Source organism: Centroberyx gerrardi, chromosome 9, assembly GCF_048128805.1.
Source record: "Centroberyx gerrardi isolate f3 chromosome 9, fCenGer3.hap1.cur.20231027, whole genome shotgun sequence".
NCBI lineage: Eukaryota > Metazoa > Chordata > Actinopteri > Beryciformes > Berycidae > Centroberyx > Centroberyx gerrardi.
In genome coordinates, this window is record NC_136005.1 from 8830940 (window position 1) to 8851618 (window position 20679).

At 44.2% G+C, this 20679-nt stretch overlaps 1 protein-coding gene across 1 annotated transcript in view; it reads right to left on the reverse strand.

Annotated features, from left to right (window-relative positions):
* glis1b (GLIS family zinc finger 1b) overlaps positions 1–20679 on the reverse strand; it is a 45863-nt gene that overhangs the window by 14049 nt on the left and 11135 nt on the right. The window contains exons 4-5 of the mRNA XM_071908547.2: positions 5180–5341; positions 1613–1723 (exon numbers count right to left, since the gene is read on the reverse strand). Coding sequence (XP_071764648.2) covers positions 1613–1723; positions 5180–5341 — 273 coding nt within the window. The remainder of the gene's footprint in view (positions 1–1612; positions 1724–5179; positions 5342–20679) is intronic.

Here is a 20679-nt window from a genome sequence, read left to right on the forward strand (position 1 = left end):
TATCTCAGTGAGATCTGCTTTGGCCTTAATATCAGATTGAGCAGTATTGACAACCAATGGCAATGAACTTGATCCCTGTAAACGACACCTGACTGGACAGACTATAAGCTCAAGCTGCTCCATACAGTATGTATAGCCTACTGCTTCCCATAGTGTATTAAAACAACAATGTCCTGCATACAAGGAGAATAAAGGGTTGTTTGTGTACACTGGACTGAGCTCATTGGTTTTGAATAGATGCACACAGAGAGATGTGGGCGAACCAGAAAGAAAACAGGAACAAGCACACTCATCCCCAGCTTGTTTCCATCAGAACTTTGTAGTTTTAGATAATCAGTGAACCAAACATAAACATCTATTTTGTATTTTTGTTACTGTGTCGTCATATCAACCAGGCTGACCAAAACATATTTAGCAACAGACTATAAAATGGTGAGAAGGGATAACTTTGTAATGCTAAGAGGCAGATAGAAGTGTATCTATAAAGTGCATTAGTTACATATATCCATCCACCTTTTTCTCCATCATCTATCTTTTTATCTGCTATCAATCAGTCTGTCTGTGTGCTTCTCTGTCTCTCTGCCTGCCTGTCTGTCCGTCCATACATACAAACATACATCCAGGACTAGCTATCTCATAAAATCAAGTCCATTTTTTGAGTTTGTGGTTGGATTGCGGTTTGAGTCTCTGACATTCTTCAGGATTATCACGACAGCCGAATCTCCCCTCTAATTATTCCCACAGAGTTCATTCACAACAATGAACTAAGCGGCTGGATAACAACTTTATCTGCGAGTGACCTAGATCTAGACCACAGAAATTACAACGGAATGAACTTTCAGACGTTTGTTGTGCGCAACGGTTTTGACAACTGGCATCAACGACCTCACGATTTCACACTCAGATATGTCAATAAACGTGTATATATACGCGTGTTGTCTCGGGGATCCGTGAGTGCCCTGCAAACCATTCATCACATGTAATTGGGGCTCTGCTTTCCCCACCGCGACACTCCTAACAGTTTTTTTTTCTCTCCTCCGCTCCTAGAGAGGGAGTGAGAGCGTTTGTTTGACATTTGTCCATAACATCTGGCCACTGGGGTATTCCGCTCTACAGCTTATTAACAATGCTACAAGCACACATGTTTCCCTTTACGACGCTAAGCAAAGGAACACATCATCCAGCCTGCCACTATCCAGCCCCTTCCACAACAATGAGCCCATTCTCTCCGTATTTACCCTCTTCCAGTCGGGGGAAAGAATGGGCTTTTGACCATGAACACGATGAAATGTGGTCAAACCTGATCTATTGTTGGGGAAATGATTTTCAGACCTCCCCCTTCGGCCTCCCAACCCCTAAATTAAACCAAGCAGATGGAGCTGTGAAGAATACGCACCAGAGCAGGAAAGATTACACCTACTGATCTGTTTGTAAAGCTTGTCGCCTCGCCATATTGACATGGATTAGATCATGCTGGAAGCTCACCAAGCAAAAGATGTACAGTAGCTTCTAGACAGTGTAGGTTAGAGCTCTCTCTTTCTGTCTCTCCTTTTGTCTCTCTCCTCATCCCTTTCCTCTCTCCTATTTTTGCACCTTCTTCTTCGTGTCTTACCTTTCTACGCACCTGTTGCTCTTTGGCCGAGTGGATCTTGACATGCTTGCGTAGGGAGCTGGGGTCTGTGTAGCGCTTGGTACAGCCGGGGATCTGACACGCATACGGTTTCTACGGGGAGGGAGAATGTATTTCACGTCAGTTTATAGGACTGTGCAGAGTTTACGATCAAATTCACTTTGTTGTAAGAATGACATCAATACAGAAAACACAGAGGCAGCTATTAGTGAAGATGCCAGAGGAATCAGGAAGTTCAAGTGTGAGTGAGCAAAACTGTGAAACAGATAGATCAACAGTGTTTGAATGTTTTTTGAAAGTAAGGGCAAAGTTAAAGTCCTACCTTTGAGCTGAGAAAGGCACAGAATTCGAAGTAAGAGGAAGTAAGAAGAGAGCAAGGAGGAAAAAGAGAAAAGACAAAGATCAATTATAAGATATTTAAATGTGCCAAATTAGCTCACTGTAAGACCTCACACAGGGGATTTTTTGGGATTCAGGATGTTAGAGTTGGCTGGTCTGCACTTTGTTCCATTTTGCTATTGCATGTAGGTCTAATCCCCTTTCTCCTCCCATTATAGTAACCAAACCCCAATCTCTTGGTACTGACAGCATCAATATTACATGATTAATATAAATGCTTAAATATGGTGTACCTTATGAAAATACAAATTTTATAGACCAAACTCAGCGATATCACAGGACACATTTGGGTATTTTTTTGAGTTGCTCTGAAAAAATAAGATTATCATTGAATAAATTTGCATATTGTGGACCAATAAAGAGTTATGTTTTATGACTCCATAACGTCTGTCTGTAAGTGAGTGTGTGTGTAAACTGGTGGTAGTAAGAGGAGGGAGGGGGGTGGGGGGTCGGGGGGGCAGATTAATGTAACAGAAATGACATGTGTAAAACGACTGCACTGTCATGGCCTTTCCTCATCGTTTCACATTCCTCTCATTAACCAAGCAAATATAGCTTGTAGCTCGCTGATTGAGGGATTTTCCCCTCATGGCATTTTTTTTCATCCCCAGGAATATAAGGTGGCCATTAAAGTGTAAGGGGATACGCGTCTTTATTAGCTCTGCCTCCATACCTCGGCCTTCTCTGTAAATAACACATTGTTATTCCAAGGCGCTCGCAGCGCCACTCATCTCCGCCATGTTTGTTTTGCTAAGCAACGCACCCAATACAGTGCCGAACCTGGAGTCAAAAATAAAGCACAACTTCTGTCTAGAATAAATATCATTACAGTTTGAAAATGATTTTTCCCCAAAGTGTTTTTGGCAGCGCAGGCGGCTGGGCAGCACAACAAAGGCCTGAGCAGGGTGTTAATGCCAGGCCGTAAGCGTCGGGACCAGATTGGCTGTATCATTTAACCTACTGTGGAAAGAGAGGGTGGTGGTCAGTGGTGGAAGAAAATCCTTTTCTGAGGTAAAAGTTAAAGGAAACCGATAGAAAAACAGAAGTCCTATTCTGCTCGCGTGAAAGTTCTGGGTGATTTACTATTACATGGACCAAGAGCAGAGGCGGCTGGCCAGTAGAGGGCATGGGGCAAAAATGTTCTTGAAATATAAACATTATTATTGAAACAGTAAATGCATTACTTCGGCAACAAAAATGTTTAATTAAAAAGTTTATTGATTTGTTAATTGCTCTGCCCTAGTTCTGCTACAGCTCCCTTTCTTCCTGCTCAGTGTCACCAACACATTGCTCCGTTCTGTCAGGTTTTAGCACAGGCTCAATAGTAGCCTGACTCCAAAACCCTGACCTAAAGTAGGGCAAAAGTAAAGAGTTATATCCACCATCTGAAAAGAAGGACATCATCTGTCACAAATTGATTGCTGGCACAAAAGTTAAGAGTACTGTGGATCATTAGAAAGCCTGTTAACAATTTTAAGGCTTACAGAATAGTTTTTGAGGAAATGTTTTTGATCTACACAGCAAATTCTCCAGTGTTAATAACTGTTGATTCAGTGATTTTAGTGACAATTATTTGCAGTTGACAAGTGTTGATTGGAGTGGAGTTCAAAACTACAGAGAAGTGTTAAATGAACTCGGATGGGTGTGGACTTATATAAACACATGGCATAGTGTTGATTCTTACACTCACACAGTTAAATTGACACTGACAATTTTGCACCAATTGATGAATTTTAGGTTGCAAAATTTTTGCAAATTGATAAATAACATTTTGGAATGACTTCTTCAAAGAACAGATTCAGTATAATGCCTTCGATTTATAAAGTGAGGATGCCTCAGATCTTTGATGGATTCACTTCTATTACTTCTTTTTTTAGGTTGGTTGGTTTGAAGTTGGTGAAGTTTTTAGGGACTAATCACGTTTTTTATTTGTTTTGTCAAAGTATCTAGTAACAGCCCCACATAAATAACAACAGCAGGTGTTTAGATTTAATAATGGGATAAATAAATAAATAAATAGATATTTACTTTGAAATGTAGAGTAAAAGTGGAGTAAAGTTCCCTAAAGTGGAGTGCAGTACAAACACCTCAGCTGTACTTAAGTAGAAGTTATTTACTGGGTCGTTGTGGAGGCCTGGATGGTGATAAAGTGGGACGTTACTGAGACAGGAGGAGTGGCAGCGATGGCTGACTCAAGCTTTCCTTCCCTTCCCTTTCCACAGGTTAGAGAAACAGGCGAAGCTCTGTCTGAGCTAGCAGCCCCAGTCCAAGTCTGTTACGGCCCAAACTGTGACTCGGCCTAATGGAACTGATCATTTAATGATCTGTGGTGTGTCACAGCCAGTGTGGGCAGAGTGAGAATGCCACACTACTCACTGACTGACAGCAAAGTAAAGTGTAACACTGTCAAGGCATGGAAATGGGCACCGAGGCTTGGAAGGCACTGGGGGTTTCATGTCAGCGCAGGAGGGGGTATTAGCGCAACTTTTGGGTGTTATACGTATCTGGGCACACACACACACACACACCCACACACACACACACACACACACACACACGCATACATTCATTTTCTGTTATTTTATACCTAGTTGTAAATCTTCACCAATTGTCCACAAATCAACAATCTTCTTGTGGCTTACTGTAAGTTTTTCAATATTTTAATATTAAGGAAAATCCACATCTTGAATGGATTGGGTTAAAGGTGAATTGAACCTGGATCTGACACACACACACACACACACACATCCATGTGAAAGTGCTGGAGTCGAATCACTTTCATTTCAATCAATTCTAAATTATTACTTTATTGTAATTACTAGTTATTAGGTTAGATAGGATGACATTCAACACTTCAATTCTGAAGAAAAAGTTGAGAGAAGAAAGAAAGAGTTGACTGAATTGAGAGTGAATTCAACCTGGACCTGACACACACACACACACACACGCCAACAGACAGACATACATACACACACACACATTTAGATTCCATAATCTTATGCAACCTGTAGGCTGTCCCGCTTGCAATGCAGTCAGGAGCGTTACCTACGACCCAGACTATTTTGAGCTGTCGGCCTGAGACAGGTTAAACATTAATCTGCCCCGGTGAGACAGTGGGAGGTGAGAGAGAGCAGAGACTGAGCAGCTGACCGTGTCCAGGTGAGTGCGCTGATGCTTGGCTCGGTCGCTGGAGTTGCTGAAAGCTTTCTGGCAGCCGGGGTGCTGGCACAGGTAGGGCTTCTCCCCCGTGTGGCTCCTCAGGTGGATCTTCAGGTTCTCCAGACGCGAAAACGCCTTGTTGCAGCCCTCGAACTGTGGAGGGAGGACAGAGGCACACACACACACACACACAGACAGACACAGGAATGCATGAACACACACAGATACAGACACATAAACACAAGCGCAATGGGGCAGGTATGTGCCGGAACACACAGGGAAATAAACAAACACCCATGCATGCACACACACACACATATACACAGACACAAACACACGCAGAAAAATGAGATCAATGAGGGCAATGCTGGTAAATTCTGCTACAATGTGGGCTCTGTATATACAATATGTACCTCTGTGACTCAGAAAGGAGCTGTCCCACTCTTTCCCTGAATCCCTTGATCACTCACACAGCTGGAGGAGTTCACTCCACACCACAAGTTCAGCACAAGGGCCGTACGACGCCGGGCCGTGGAAAACGAGAGATGCTCAAGAACACGGGCGGCATAATGGCGAGCATTTTTTTCCGTGGCTCTTGAATTACGCGGCCAGTCCAGAGACCTTTGTTGAAATCCATTAGCTCAAGAGCGACACGTCCACTTGAAGGACGGCGGCACGCACCCACACCTGCCGCAAGGCCGCCGGCGTATCTACATTGCAGGGGGAAACTGGAGTCTGCTGTATAGCGGCGGTTAATGGGTCGTAATGCATAGAATATGAGATGAGTGAGTTGTGTATGGTACATTAGATAGATAAGTGACAGTGACTGTAAACAAGCTCATGTCCGACCCAGCTCGGCCCATTTGATCCCGACCACTCAGCCAATGAACACCACAGATTTGTTAACACATGTGTTATTGATGAGGCTGCTCGCATATCCACTCCCGCTCGTAGGCGGACAACGCGGCTGATTGGTCGACGAGGCAAGAGCCCCTATGTTACTGTATATAGAGTCACTAAGTGTATGGGTACAGTACACAGTATGGAGAGCATAGTTCAATGTAACCTATATGTACCTAAGTTTAATCCCATTTAGGTATTCAGCAGGATGTTAGCGACGCTAGCTTGACATCAATACCCGGCCTTGACTGCCACAGGCCGCAACAATAAACTGGCATGAGGATCCTTCTTCTGTGCAGCCACTTACCTGTCACCCTATCTGAGGGCTGCAGATGCCTGGCTTTTATGTACCGGTCAGGGAGCCAGAGAGGTGCAGCCGGAGACAGGTGGAAGGAAGGTGAAGGTGGAGAAAAAGGGTACAGAGGAAGAAAAGGGGGGGGGGGGTGAAAAAGCAGGGAGCTCAAAGACAAGGTTTAGGGTTATTAACTGGTTGTAAACTGGTTGGTATGGAAGAGTGAAGGAGATGGAGGAAGTGTGGGAGAATGGTGAGAATGTCAGGAGTTTGATTGAAGTGTGAAACAGAGTAGAATTCATTCATTGAAATTCTACTGAGGTACATAAAAATGAGGTTCTTCATTTTCCCCTTAAATGTTAACCGAGGCAACAGCATCTCCGCCGTCAAATCTAACCTAAACCTATAGCGGAGGAGAATTGCCGAGCTGACCTCAGTGCAAATACAACTTCGTCCACAAGCTGTTACGCGGTCGCTGCGGTTGCTACTGTCCATTGTCCCCTGACCTTTAGTGAAGCCTGCTGACAACAGGTCGGGTTACGGCGAAGGAGAGAGTGACACCATTCTTCTAATGGGCCTTCAGCCTCATCTGGGCTCAATGCTCATCGCTGGCCTCCTTCATTCACTCACACAGCACAGGCAGGCCCTTCTATTCACCATGGCTCCATTTAATATGGGCGAAACCTAAGCCTGTCATGGTAGAGCCGTGTTGGGTGACCGGCCTGATCTGTGTGCGGATGTGTGTGTGTGTGTGTGTGTGTGTGTGTGTGTGTGTGTGTGTGTGTGTCTCAGATGAGTATGAGAGTCTTAATCTGCCCACTTATGGCAACATAAAACACAGGTCCTTATAGAGTTTGTGAGACCTTTGAGTCAGTGAGTTGTAAGTCTTTGGAAACTATGTGATCAGCATCCTAAGGCCTTGATCAGATCAGGATGCTTTTTTCTCATGCTGGGTTTGACAACAACTTGAAAGCTGTCTATTTAGCCTCAGCTAGCTAACCTGAAGTCACAAAGTGGATAATTTTGTTGAAAATAAAACTGGACAAGAGAACGTTAGCCCAAACAGAGGATGTGGGTCCATGACATCCTCCTAGGGAGAACAGAGCGCAGAGAGTTTTATCATCTCGCCAAAGAGCTCTAGCGCCCGTTTCAAGAGCTATTTTCGCTTTAAAGTAATGCGTGGCACTGCTAAAATTGGTCAAGTTCAACTTGGAGCACCCAGGGGAGCGCCCCTGAAACGCATTCCAAAAAGCGTCCTATGCGATCACAGCCTGAATGATTGACTGCTTGTGCCACACATGGCCAAAGACACAGACAGAAGCAACACAGAAACAAAGAATACTAGACAGTAAGACAAACTTCACAAATCAGCAGCCATGAGGCAGGCTGCATGGAATGAAGTGTGAGGGAAAATATCACCCAGAAACCTGAGTGCTGGTGTCAGACGATCTGTCAAGCTGTAGATTTCACTAGCTTCGTGAGAAATGCTGTTGTTCGTGATGACCGGCCCACCCTGATGCTTCAACACACACACACACACACACACACATACATACATACTGTGCAGGCTTCAACCCGAGGGCATGGAAAACATCTAAAAGTGTCAGAGCAAACAATGTACAGAGGAACCATATTATTCTAGAGTCAGGCTAATCAAATGTATAGGATGGAAAGAGAGAGGGAGAGAGCAGGGGAAAGTTTAATAAAAGTCTCAGTGCAGAGGAACATCCATACTGACTTGCCAGTCATGACAGACACAGTCCACGCTGACTCCTGAAATATGGCGCCGGACATTTGAGTTTTGAAAACAAACACGGCTATTATTGACGTGCCAAATGTGTGTATTTATGTATAAGGGAAATAATCACTCTTTCATTGCTTTCTTTTCCGCAATACAAATTTGAGGCTAAATTATAGTTAGGGGTCCGTGGAGGAAACCGTGTTAATCGTGTAGAGCGTATTATTACTCTGGGAGCTGGAGTAGCAGGGAGACGGCTGAGCATGAGGTTTTCCTGCCTGCTGGGAAAATAATAGCTAATGCCACCTCTGGGCCTGGGCATTACTCTGCATGAGAAAGTTTATGCTACAGTCAGATGTTTTAGTGCAGCCAATCTGCTAGTTAAAATGGCGTCTTTCAGAGAGTTTAGTGATTGTCAAAAGCCGACTTAGTTTTGGATATTTGAGGGCATTCAGAGAGTGCTGCTCAAATGAAATCCAGTATCACTGTTATTATTGAAGTTGTGTGAAAACAGAAACCTTTTTAACAGAATCGATGTGGGCAGAAGAGCGGTTTTACCATTAGGCAAAGGTAGGCGACTGCTTTAGGCTTATTTTTCATCAGTTTAAAAGAAACTGACTTATCGAAAAATGCCCCTCGCTTGTCATGGCTATAGTGGGCTATTCCACTTAACTTATAGTGCAATATTGCCTCTTGACTTTAAGCCTAGTTTTCTTTGCCACTGCACCTTTTCCTGCTAAAGAGGTCAAATTAAATGAAGCAAAGCTACCCAAGTAGCGCAGAAAAACAAAAAAACAAAGGGGAAAGTAGCAGTTTTGTCGACAACTTTTTTTTCATCAAAGTATCAACTGTTGCGACTGTTGCTGCTTGCAATATTACCACTGCCTCCAAGCTCAGCCTCAACTTGAAGGTAATGTGTAGAGAGGATGGATTGAAAGGGGTGAATGTTGGGATTCAGGAGGCCCCATGCTTGCCTTTGCCTTTGCCTAGGGCCCCCAAATCACTAAGTCTACCCTCGAGTATGCGGTCCTGTTTGGGTCAATAGGTAGAGCTTTGCACTGATACAGCCAGGCTTAGGGGTTTGATTCTTCCTGAGGTGACCCATGCTAAAAATGTAATGCGCTCATGGTACCATAAGGCGCTTTTGATAAAAGTGTTCAAAGAACGACATATGCATGTTGAAATGACACATGTCAGTATCTGCCCTATATGGTCCCTGTGGAGGTGCCTAAAATTAGCCTGAATCGTTTTTAAAGTGATGAACACGACCCATAGACTAAAGTGATACAAACAGAGGGCCATGGTGGCTTCTGAAACCACACAGGACAGATATTACCTTTGATATTATCTATGAAAACAGTTTAGACGGCGCTAATCACATTAATTGCTTTAAACATGTTTAGCTTTCCTGCCTGAATGCTCCGTCTAAGGTAAACCGGCAGATCACCGCACGAAGGGAGAGGCGCTGGCAGTGTGGAGGGGTTTGAGCTGCGTTTGACACCATCTCGCCCGGAGTGGGGGGCTCAGTAGCTCGGTAAACATTGGGGGTGACAGCGGGTCTTGACACGGCTGAAGGGGGCTGAAGGGGGCGAAAAGGGGGTTGAAGGGGTGGACAGGCAGCTGATCACAACAGACAGATTATGGGCCCAGCGTGCGGGTTGTGGAGGTGCGGCCCGCCTGAGGCCTTCATGGGAAATGACTCCTGACTGGCAGCGAAAAGGCCAAACAGTGTCGGGCCTAAAAGGCAGCAGTGTACGGCTCTCTTCACATGCAGCGGCTCATTAGCAACCTGCAGGAGCAGCAGATGATGGGAACAAACCAGCCGTTATAGAGGGGTGTTGGGGAAAAACATGGCTGCTGACATCTAGGACAGAAGTCTGATGGAAAGCTTTAATGAACAGAGAGAGGAGAGAGACAGAAAGAGAGAGAAGAGAATGAGAGGTAAGGCAAGCATTTTCTCCTCTTTGGAAAAAGTGTCTGACTGTGCTCCGTGCAGCCGAGGTCGTCACCTGCACAACTCATATTTTTCCCAAGAATAATCTCCAGCATTCTCTCTCTTGACAGTCGAGCTTTTCTGGGGTTAGCACAGACGCGAGGGAATCCTTTGATATCTCCTTCAACACTGCAATATTTCTCTCTGGCCTTGGGCAGTAATTGTAGAACAGGCCTCTGACTAATGATGGGTAGCTGCCGGGATTCAACTGTTTGGCTGCTAACTAGCATGAAATCCACTATTACTCATGTTTAGAGGGCCCCCTGTAAACGCAAAGGCTCTCAGGGCCTAACAAGCTCCACCAGTTTTCCGCTTTGATTGGTTTTACCTAATACATCCAGGCTCCTTAACTGCCAAAGCTGACGGACACGGTGAAGGGATGTCTTTTGATGGCAAAAGAAAACACTGCAGAATAAAACATGTTATAAAGTTATACAAGCTGCTTTTGAGCATTTGTACTTTATATGCATGAAAAAAGTCCGGTGGAAGTGAGTTGGTTTATCACAAGGTGTCTTTCTCTGCTCTGACCAATGAGGAAAACCACCAACACTTCAGGATCTGTTCGGAGGGGAGGCTGTGGAGCGGAGTGGCCCGGCTGCGGCTGGGAGGAACATGTGCATTTAATCTGCCTGCTTCCAAATGCCCTGTGGCAACCACAGCAAAGAGCAGAAAAACGTAAATGGATGAAATTATATCCATATGATTCAACGAGACAGCTAAGGAGAGGCAGGTTTCTCATGCGCTTCGTCAGGATACAAAATTAAACACAGCTTGGCTAAAACATTCGCATTACATAGTTTACACATATCATTTCCACAGCCAAGCGGGACCCTTTTAGCGGCCAGCCTCATCTGTTGCGAATAGGGCCCTAATTTGAATCAAAGATAGCGTTCGACTTTTTTCCATTTCTCAGAGCTGGATGGAGATGAATTCACACACACTTGCTTTGTTTTTCCTTCAAGCGTCTTTTCCCCCCTTCTCCTGCACCCCGCCCAAATTTTGAGAAGCCTTGATTTATGAATGGTGAGATATGAGTACACACAGCAAATGACTAAAAGCCAGCGACTGTTGTCCAGATGGGAACGAACAAGCGAACAGAGCGATAGCTCAGCCGATAAATTGGTGGGAGGAAGTAGTCATGTAAATGACTAAAGAAATTGTTCTGAACAGCCATTTTGCACTCATGCCCGCATAGTTTGGGGGCCAGATTAAAAACTATGCGGATGGTACAACAGGAAGCATTCCTATGATGACTAAATGAGGCAGCTCACATAATGAGCCGGCCCAGCTGGCTTGTTCCTCTAACAGGCTGTTTGATGGAGATTGAGGAGGAAGTGCAGTGATGGATCTGAACCCCTATTGCTGTTGTGGAGGCCTGGCACAGTGCTAGACTCGCTGCACAACAACATGGAGAGGCTTCATGGAAGCACTTAACCTGCTGTGATTCAGGGGCCTGCATTCAAATGTCTACCAGCTCCGCAGCCCTGCATCACATTAGAGAGCTAAGATGTGATTTCCTCCTGAACCGGCCAGCCCGGGGTTTACCGGTTCACCAGGTTGAGGGAAAAAGGAAAATAGGGTCACGTTCTCAAAGAGAGGGAGAGGAATGAAAGGGAAGAGGATATCTCTTGTGTGTTATCATGCAGCGTTAGCGGTGAACCGAACCTGCTTCCAACCTACGCCCTCTGTTTCCCCAGAATATTGAATTTTCCTTCTGGTCAAAGGAACACGGTGTGTAGAAATCATTTTCATACAGACATGCACACATATGAACATGGGCCAATTGCAGGCTACAGTTCCCTTTGAAACATTCTCCACTCCCAACAAACACCGGGTCAGATTGCAGTCAAGTGACTGATCACATCCATATCAAGGCTGTTCAATGAGAACAGACAGTGTTTGGATGCAACAGAAACAAAACTACAACAGTAGTTCTCTCCTGTGCAAAACTGAGCTTTTATCTTTGTGCAGAACAACACAACATATTTCAAGTAGTATATTAGTGTTCATGGGAAAGATTTGTTGCATATGGGCTGAATAATCACTGGATATGAGAAGTACTGGCATGGGTTTTTCGAGAGGGGACATGATCCTATGACCTGCCATTCAATGAAAGGCTACTGTAACAGCCTTCCCGCTTTGTCGCGTGATGGTGTGTTTATGCTCACTAGCTACCCAAACCATTTCTAACGGCTAATTAGAGTGCATTACAAAGCTCCCAGTGCCATGGCCATTAGTAACCATCAAGGCATTAATTATAAACCCATTCACGTAATCTGAACCGGCCATGAAAAAGACAGACTGGGGGGAACGCAATGAAAATCCTAAACATGATCTGTGCTGCGAGCCGGCGCCTGGACTGATGTTACTGGCAGTCAATGCAGGATCCTGTTTGACGGGCGCTTGAGCTGTGGCCTCCTCTGACACCAGGGCTTCAATCTGTCCAGCACCTTTCACTCACACCTGCCTCCGCTCTCTCTCTCTCTCTCCATCTCTGTCTCTCTCTCTCTCTCTCTCTCTCTTTTCTCTTTCACCCCTGTCTGGCAAAAGCTCCTCTTCCTCCAGGCCTACAATGGGGTGTTATATACCTCAGTGTGCTCCATGACTCCATTATATATCGGCGGTATTGAGGGATGATGGACGGCAACTCAGCAACAACCCCGTTATCACAATAACAATATGTTTAATTCATCAATTGATCCACTTTATTGCTCTTTTGTTGGACGATTATCTAATATAATCCAGCGTGATGATTGGCTCCCTCTGTGAATTGCTTTATCTCCTCTCTTCTCCTCTTTCTCCCTCGCTTTCTCCTTCCAATACCTTCTATCACCTATTCACCCACATTTCTCACATCTGTCATTCCTGTGAGATCTACTGTGCTTCTCTTCATTCAATCCTGTCCTCCTCTTCATCTCTCTCTCTATCCTCTGTTGTTGCATTTTAGGCATTTATTTGATTTATCATTTCTTCTCCACAGCTCTTTTCTTACAGTGAGTGCAACAGTAGAATAAGCTGAAAGCTGCACGAGGCAACTTTGCATGCTGGCAGCTCCAAGAAATACCGAAGGGACGAGAGACGCCAGCTTTCTCTCGATGGAGCGCTCGCTTACTGCTGTTTAGGAGATTTGTATTTCGATCTTAAAGGAAAAATCCACCCTTGGATGCTCTTGCACTGTTAGATATAATGAGTTTGTATTTAAGGAGTTTTTTTTTATTTTGTGATGAAGTGTTGTAATTTGTGTATCCACTTTCCCTCAACCTGCCTCGTCTACTTTTACTTCAGTTATTGATTTTTTACATTTCCCAGAATGACTTTGGACAAGCCCCAGAGAACGAGCCTGAACTTGTACTTGGTTGTACATGTAGGTGGAGAGACCATTAGCAATAGAGGAGCGAGAAAAATTGTTGCGCCCCTTACTCACAACACAACTCGTCTTGGGCTGCATTGCATTCTGGTCTATTGAGGCTGCTGTCAGTGCAGAAATCTCTGCCTCTTCTATGATGGATTTCTTCCTGTATGATTGCTGAACATCGGTGCAAAACGGTGAGTCTAGAAAGAAGCCCTCGCTCTTTGATTCTGAGGGACTGACACCAAAACCTGACATTTACTGTTAATGTTTTAGATAGTTGACACATTTTCTGCTATCAAACTCCATTGTATCTGCACTGGAAATATCTCAATGATGTCACGTCATCTACGTTTGACCAGTTACGGGTGGAAATGTGAAGACAAAGCCACTACTAAACAACAACATTGGCCCAGAATTGCAAGGTACATCACCAGCTGGTTTCTAACAGTGCTACAGTGTTTTAGGGTGTAATTTCCCTTTAAGTGTTGATTCATAACTTCCTATGGGTGGAGATTTCATGCCAGTGTCCATACCGACACCAGAATTTCATTTGAGCAAATAGGGCAAATCTACGGTGTCTCTTCAGCCCCACTTAAGACAGGTGTATTTTTGAAAGCTAATTTTTTTGGGCCATTTTTGCCTTTTTTTTCTAAGTTGACCATGGAGATGGACAGGAAAGATTCCAACCCAGGATGTTGCGGTTACATGGTACGCGCCTCAGGCCACTGAACCACCAGGACACACAGACGGGTGTATTTTTACAAAACAATCTTGGCTAGCGTAGCTTTAAATTCCTGGATCAGCAACCCATTGTAATCAGTGCAAGGGTCGAGGTCACAGTGCCCAGACAATAGATATAAAAATATCCCTGTCTTGTGGAACGATCCGGTATGACAGAGACGTGTTAGGTAAAGAAATAAGAGCCCTTCTCCCTTTTTGGCAAGCCGCTCCTTGTCCACACAAGGCGAGAGTTGACACAGCTGTCTAAAGGCTCACGCCTGCTGCAGCGTACGTTTGGGCGACTCTATAACTCTGACGTGACAACAAATAAACATTTCAGAAGCCCCGTGGGTTGCCAAGCCAAATACCTTGACGCCAGAGGCACCATAATATTCAGACAGAAAACATGCCGGCAAAATTAAACAATAGGTCAAGATGGCATTGTGATCAACACCAGCCCAAGGACTCAGGCAGGGCGAAGGGGGAGAGAGGGCATTTACGCAACCCTCTGGAGGGGGACCAGACCACAAAGCCTTCTGGGTAATATAGCAGCTGCCCAAGAAATGTGGTGCAACCGAGATGCCACGGTGCCCCTAGATTTGTTCACTCCGCAGCGTGCCAAGGTTGTGTTCTTTTTTGCTCTCTGTGGGTTTCAGGGTCCAGTTTCCAGTTATGTGGATATGGCTGGTTGCAATATATCAGACTGCAGTAGACATTCAATGTGTCAGCCCTAATCAAGGCTCGGGCTTATCATGCAGCATTCACACTTAAGCACATCGCCATCCATTCACATTTCAATAAATCAATTCACCACATTTCAGTAAGTGGGTCTCTATTCACATTTAATAAGTCAGGCCCTACTCACCACCAATATGTGCTTTGTGCTCATTGTCCTATAGGAAAACACATTTATTTGAGTGCAAATCCACTCCCCATTCCTGTGCAATTACGACGGACTCAAGCAACCTGCCAACGGCAAAAAATGTTGAGGTTCCAGTGTCCATTGGTATTCCCCAGTAAACGTTTTCATATTTATGGAATATTTTCCTTGAAATTTCTCATCAGACATGTGTTTATGTTAGCCGTAATACGAGTCGGAGCCTGGCACTTGCTGGCCTCACACAATTTGCCAGTGAGAGCGCAGGCTGCATTATGATACTAAATTTTTCTCATATACAATATCTATTTCCCGGCTGTACTTTAAATTGCGCATGACCTAATCTAAATATCTTGGCTTTATTCCTTTAAAAAATGAAATTGGCACATCGGTGATACTGATTTTTTGTTTGGTTTCGCCTCTGAAAAAGATGCAGTGCAATCTAAGTGACAGTTGCTACGTTACCCGGTCTGAAAAATTGCCATTACGGGAAGCAAAGCTGGAAAGACAGAAAAAAAACAAAAGAATCTGCTCCAACTTAAAGAATACTTACTTTTACTGTAATTCTGCATAAAATAACGAAACCAATCTGGTTCTAAACCCGGCATAAACCTTTTTACATCGATGTTAAACTAATTCTAAAGCTGAACAGATCGAATGTGAAACAGATGTTTGAAAGTGAACTGTTGAACAGAAAGCGAGAGCGCTCTTTCTGGAGACAGTTAGAGATCATTGGGGTGTAAAACTCTATGGGGGAGAGGTAAATCCCATCTTAAATATCAGGTTCTCTATAGTGCCAGTCACACGATGGATCATAAAACAGGGCAGCGAGAAATTAGATCATTCTGGGCACCAGTGTCCTTATATGTCCTACTGAGAAAATGCAGTATGTTCCTCATCTGCAGAAGATGTTACAGCAATGTGGCCTCTCTCTCTCTCTCTATCTCTCTCTCTCCCTCTCTCTCTCTCCCTCTCTCTCTCTCTCTCTTGCTGTCACATTCTCCCTTTCTCTCTCATTATCAATCATTTGATGTGGTTTTGGTAAAGTCTTACTGTTTTGATATTATGCACCATTTATCACCACAAGCTATGCCTCAATATTCTCTTTGGATCTCTCTTTTGGGATTACTCTCTCTCTCTCTCTCTCTCTCTCTCTCTCTCACTCTCTGGTGGTCATTTGAAAGCAGCAGGCAGATTGAAGGCTCGTCTTGACAATGTAAACAGATAAAGCCTTAGCGGAGCAGCATGGAAAGCCTGGTTGACCTGTAACAAACACTTTGGTGGGGGGAAACTTGAAAGCTCTAATTGCTGCACTGAATGCCAGCTGTTAGTCAGCGTTCAAGAGCGCAATGGTTTTGCTAATGCTCAAAAAATGCTCTCAAGTGCGCATTCAACACATACCACATCACTGTCATGCATCATTCCTCGCGATGAATTCTGGGCAAAAAAAATATTTTTTGGGATGACATCAGTTGAATTGAATTGCCTCTCTGGCTCTGTTTCTTCCAGCCTTCACTTCTTTCTAAAACATTCAAATTAGAGCCGGCACACTAACCACAGAACGCTGCGGTGCATAATTTAAACATGACACCCTAAACATAAACATATCTTTCGCTACATAATTTATCCATACTTTTCTTAGTGTTTATGTTATACGGTAGCGACTCGCTTGCCCATATATATTAGCTCCAGGTCTCGCCTAGTCTAGGTCTGGTGTGGTGTGGGCCTGGGCCGGGTGGAGGGATACTGTAGTCCTGGGGTTGTGGTCTGGCCCTGAGGTAGACGTGGTCCCGGCCTGTATAAATGTCCGTCTTGTTTGCTTGTTTGTTGGGAGATGTGACGGCGGTCGGGGGTTGAATGTTGCTCTGGACTCTCCCACTCTGACACCCAGCAACATCAATACCTGGACGCACTGAGAGATTTACCTCTGTCCAGCACACACACACACACACACACACACTCCCAACAGACCCAGCTCACACACTGCGGTTCGGTGGGTATGTTTGCAGAGTGGCTGCTGTGGCACAAATTGTGTCTGTTTGAATGTGAGGAGCGGGCCGGGATGCTCGCCTCGGAGGAGAAAGGATCTGTTATGTGTTTGCCTTGTAAAACGCCACAAACATCGTCTGACTGCAGCAAAGAAACGGTTAACTACGCCTCCACAATCCATATGATCCATGACAGTGTACAGCCTGAAAGCTTATTATCGACCACTGACAACCGGGGAACATTTTAGGGGGTATTTTAGGGAGTATTCTGGTCTAAAAAGGCCCATGACCTAAGCAGGAGATCCCAGCGCTCCTGTCCATCAGCGCTCCCTCCCTCTGCTGCACGGACCTGGGTCTGCATCCCTGCAATCGCCCCCTGAACGTGATGGAGACCCAGAACGCAGAACCCCGGCTTCATCTCTCCTATGTATTAGTAAACTGATCTGGCTCACTAGAGAGGTTAAACTGATTAAGGTTTTGGATGGGACACAATTATGACACAATCTCTGTGCAATGTATAGCCGGCCGCGGCCCCGGGTCTTCAGGTTTCCGATACCGGAGCGTGATTAAATGTTAAGGAAATTGCAAACTCAAAATATTGCATTCCAGACAAATGCAATTAGAGTGTATCACGTTTAGTAGATCCTTCATGCTTTGATACCTGGTTATGTGGTTGAAAGCAAGGTAGCTGGGTAGCTGTGTGCCTGTTCTTTGTGGCTTGATTTCATTGTGGCAGTTTGCAATATTTTATTTATACTGCATATTATTACGTTTTTATAGTTTTGTTTTCAAATATTGTATGGCTCGCGATAATTTTTTGCAAATAAATGTAGTTTAGATCAAATTGTATTTATTGAATGAATTTGAAGACTAAGTCAGAGGCATATCAGTCATAATTTTGACAACACCAGCTCCTCTAATTCAAATGAGGTGAAGGCTTTCCTTTTGGGGTGTCAGTTCAAATTCTGCAAACCTCCTGACTGGAAGAATTTTAGCGAAAGTTTCGTGAGGCGAGCCGATCAGGACCAAGTACAGATGTGATGACTGGAGTTACTCTGAAACAGCCTGTAAAAAAGGATGGATTTTTTAAAAATGCATTACATTTAATTTTAACCACTCAGACAAAATCTAAATTGAATGTCTTTATTAAACATCTTTGATCTTATATGTATAGAAATAGCAGAAAATTCTAATTCTCACAATAGGGCCTCCTTAAGACAACACTGAGGCATAACTTTTAGTTGTTTTGGTAAGTGGTGAGTGTATCAAAACAGATCTAAATGACAGATAGTGGGAGACAGAAAGAGAGAGAGAGAGAGAGAGGGAGAGAGAGAGATGCAGAGTACTGGATTGCATTACTGTAAAAGATTGACTGGAAAACTTTTACGGCCTGACAAGAAGTTGGCCTGGCCCGCTCGACAAGGAAAACAAGCAAGATCCATCTATCCAGGGCTTTCATTCCTGCGCCAAAACATCAGTCGCAGAGCCTCTCTGCCAGAAGTTTCATCATGCGAATATCACATATGGACGGTGTTGCCTTACTATTAGCATGACGGCCGGTCTGCCAAGTGGCACAGCCGATCTGACAGGAAGACAGAAGATAACCACAGGATGAGATTATGGGTTGTATAAGAAATTAGACTATCTAGCTACCTGTTTCTTTTTGAATGGGGAGTGACTGACAGCGTTAATTATGAAAATTATTGAATAGGTAGCAAAGGCACTGGACCTTCAGATAAAGTGCTATAAGTTGACCCTGCCAGTTCCTAATTTGGGCCTGATTGGGTCGTTGCGTTTGTGCCAATTTAACAGTTTAGCTACTCTGTTTCTTAAACATGCAGTTACTCCTGACATGTTGAATCAGTGCCCTTTCTCGCCTATTGACCCTGATTACACTACTTTAAATGAGCCATACAGCCCTCTCCTCCTGGTACAGTGGAGGGAGTAAGTGTATGCATGAAGTGTGTGTGTGTGTGTGTACAGCCTGAGAAACAAATTGTCCCCCTCACCCTTTTGTGTTGGTAATTAGGCCACTGTGTGTGTGTGTGTGTGTGTGTGTGTGTGTGTGTGTGTGTGTGTGTATATGTGCATGCTTGTGTGTGTTTGAATGCTTGCATATCGTCGCTATCGGGTGAAAACCTTGTAACTTTGGTGATTTTCATGTTTTAACTTCAGCTGAAAGATCACGTGCTCCTCTATTGGATGAGAAAATTCTACAACTCTTGGACTTACGAAACTACTTCAAAACCAACTGCATAAACTAAAAATTGCATGGTCGTCAAGTTAAATTCATGGCTGTTTTTCTTAGTTCCTGAAAAGTTGGCACTGTGGAGATATTTTCACCTGGCAGTATGTGTGTGTGTGTGTGTGTGTGTGTTTGAGCCTCTCTAAGTGCCAGCTAAGCCCGGCCATCTGGATGGGAAGCCAGCACCATACATCTTCATCGCAGGTAGCTGCAGAGCCACAGAGCCGGAGTTGGACTCGGAGAGATTGTGGCGTCTAAGTCGTCCAGACAGGCCGGAGTGTCAGCCGCTCATACGGGTACAAACACATTAATATCAACGTCACTCGCCGCCCGCACCCAGCGCCCAGACAGCTCCGGTTTCAGGCGGCATTCAGAGGAAAAGTCGGGTCATGTGCTGAACCTCAGTTTTAATTAGCTAATGGCACTCCCTGTTTCATCTCCTGCGTCTGAGCTGATTACTCACAAAAGAGTCCATTTACCCCCGAAAACACACGCCATCTTGGCACCGGCCCGCGCTCTATGTCTCAACGTCTGCTGCCGAGGGATTTCGCCACTCTCTTCCAAAAATCAGTCTAATAAATCTAAATATATATGTTTGCTGGTTTCACACCAGTGAAAAAAGAGGAAATTCCATGATCTACGCTTTTTTTCCAGCAGGTCTCGACATCCAACTTTCCTTCAACAAGTGGTTTGAGTTGAGTGTGTGTATGTGTTTGTGTGCGTGTGTGTGCATGTGTGTGTGTTTGTGTTTGTGTCTGTGTGTGTGCATGTGCACGTGCATGTATGTGTTTGGACAAGGCCCCATTAAGCAGGTAATGCTGGGTGTGTTTTATCATTGTGAAACGGGTGGGTGGCTCTGTGTCTTGCTTTTGGCTCTCACATATGATTAACACCTAAATCTAAATCTGCCCTTTTATGGAGGAATTCACCTTTTGTTTTTAAATAATTTGTCAAATACAACAGTTTAATAATATGACCCCGGAAAGAAAAAACAGGAACTTTTTCTGAAATAATGAAAAAAATACCATGCAGGTGCAGCGCAAATATGTTTATTTCTCTAATCTGTGACATAAAAATATATAGTGTATTATAAAAACACTTTACTTCACTTAGATAAAACTTAATAAAAATGACTAATTAATTAAACATTAATAATTTGCCCTTTTTGAGATACTAAATGCAGCCTTCATACTGCATCAAAGCCACAATCAGCTCATTAAAACACTACGTTTGCCTTTTACACATCGTTCATCTGAACTGTGCTTTTGTTACTAAAAGCTAAAATTACTGCATCTTTCTGAAATATTTTCATTTTGATATTCTGCATGTAATTACAGCAGCAAAATGAAATTTAAATCAGTTTTCATGCCTCGAACCACAGCCTCA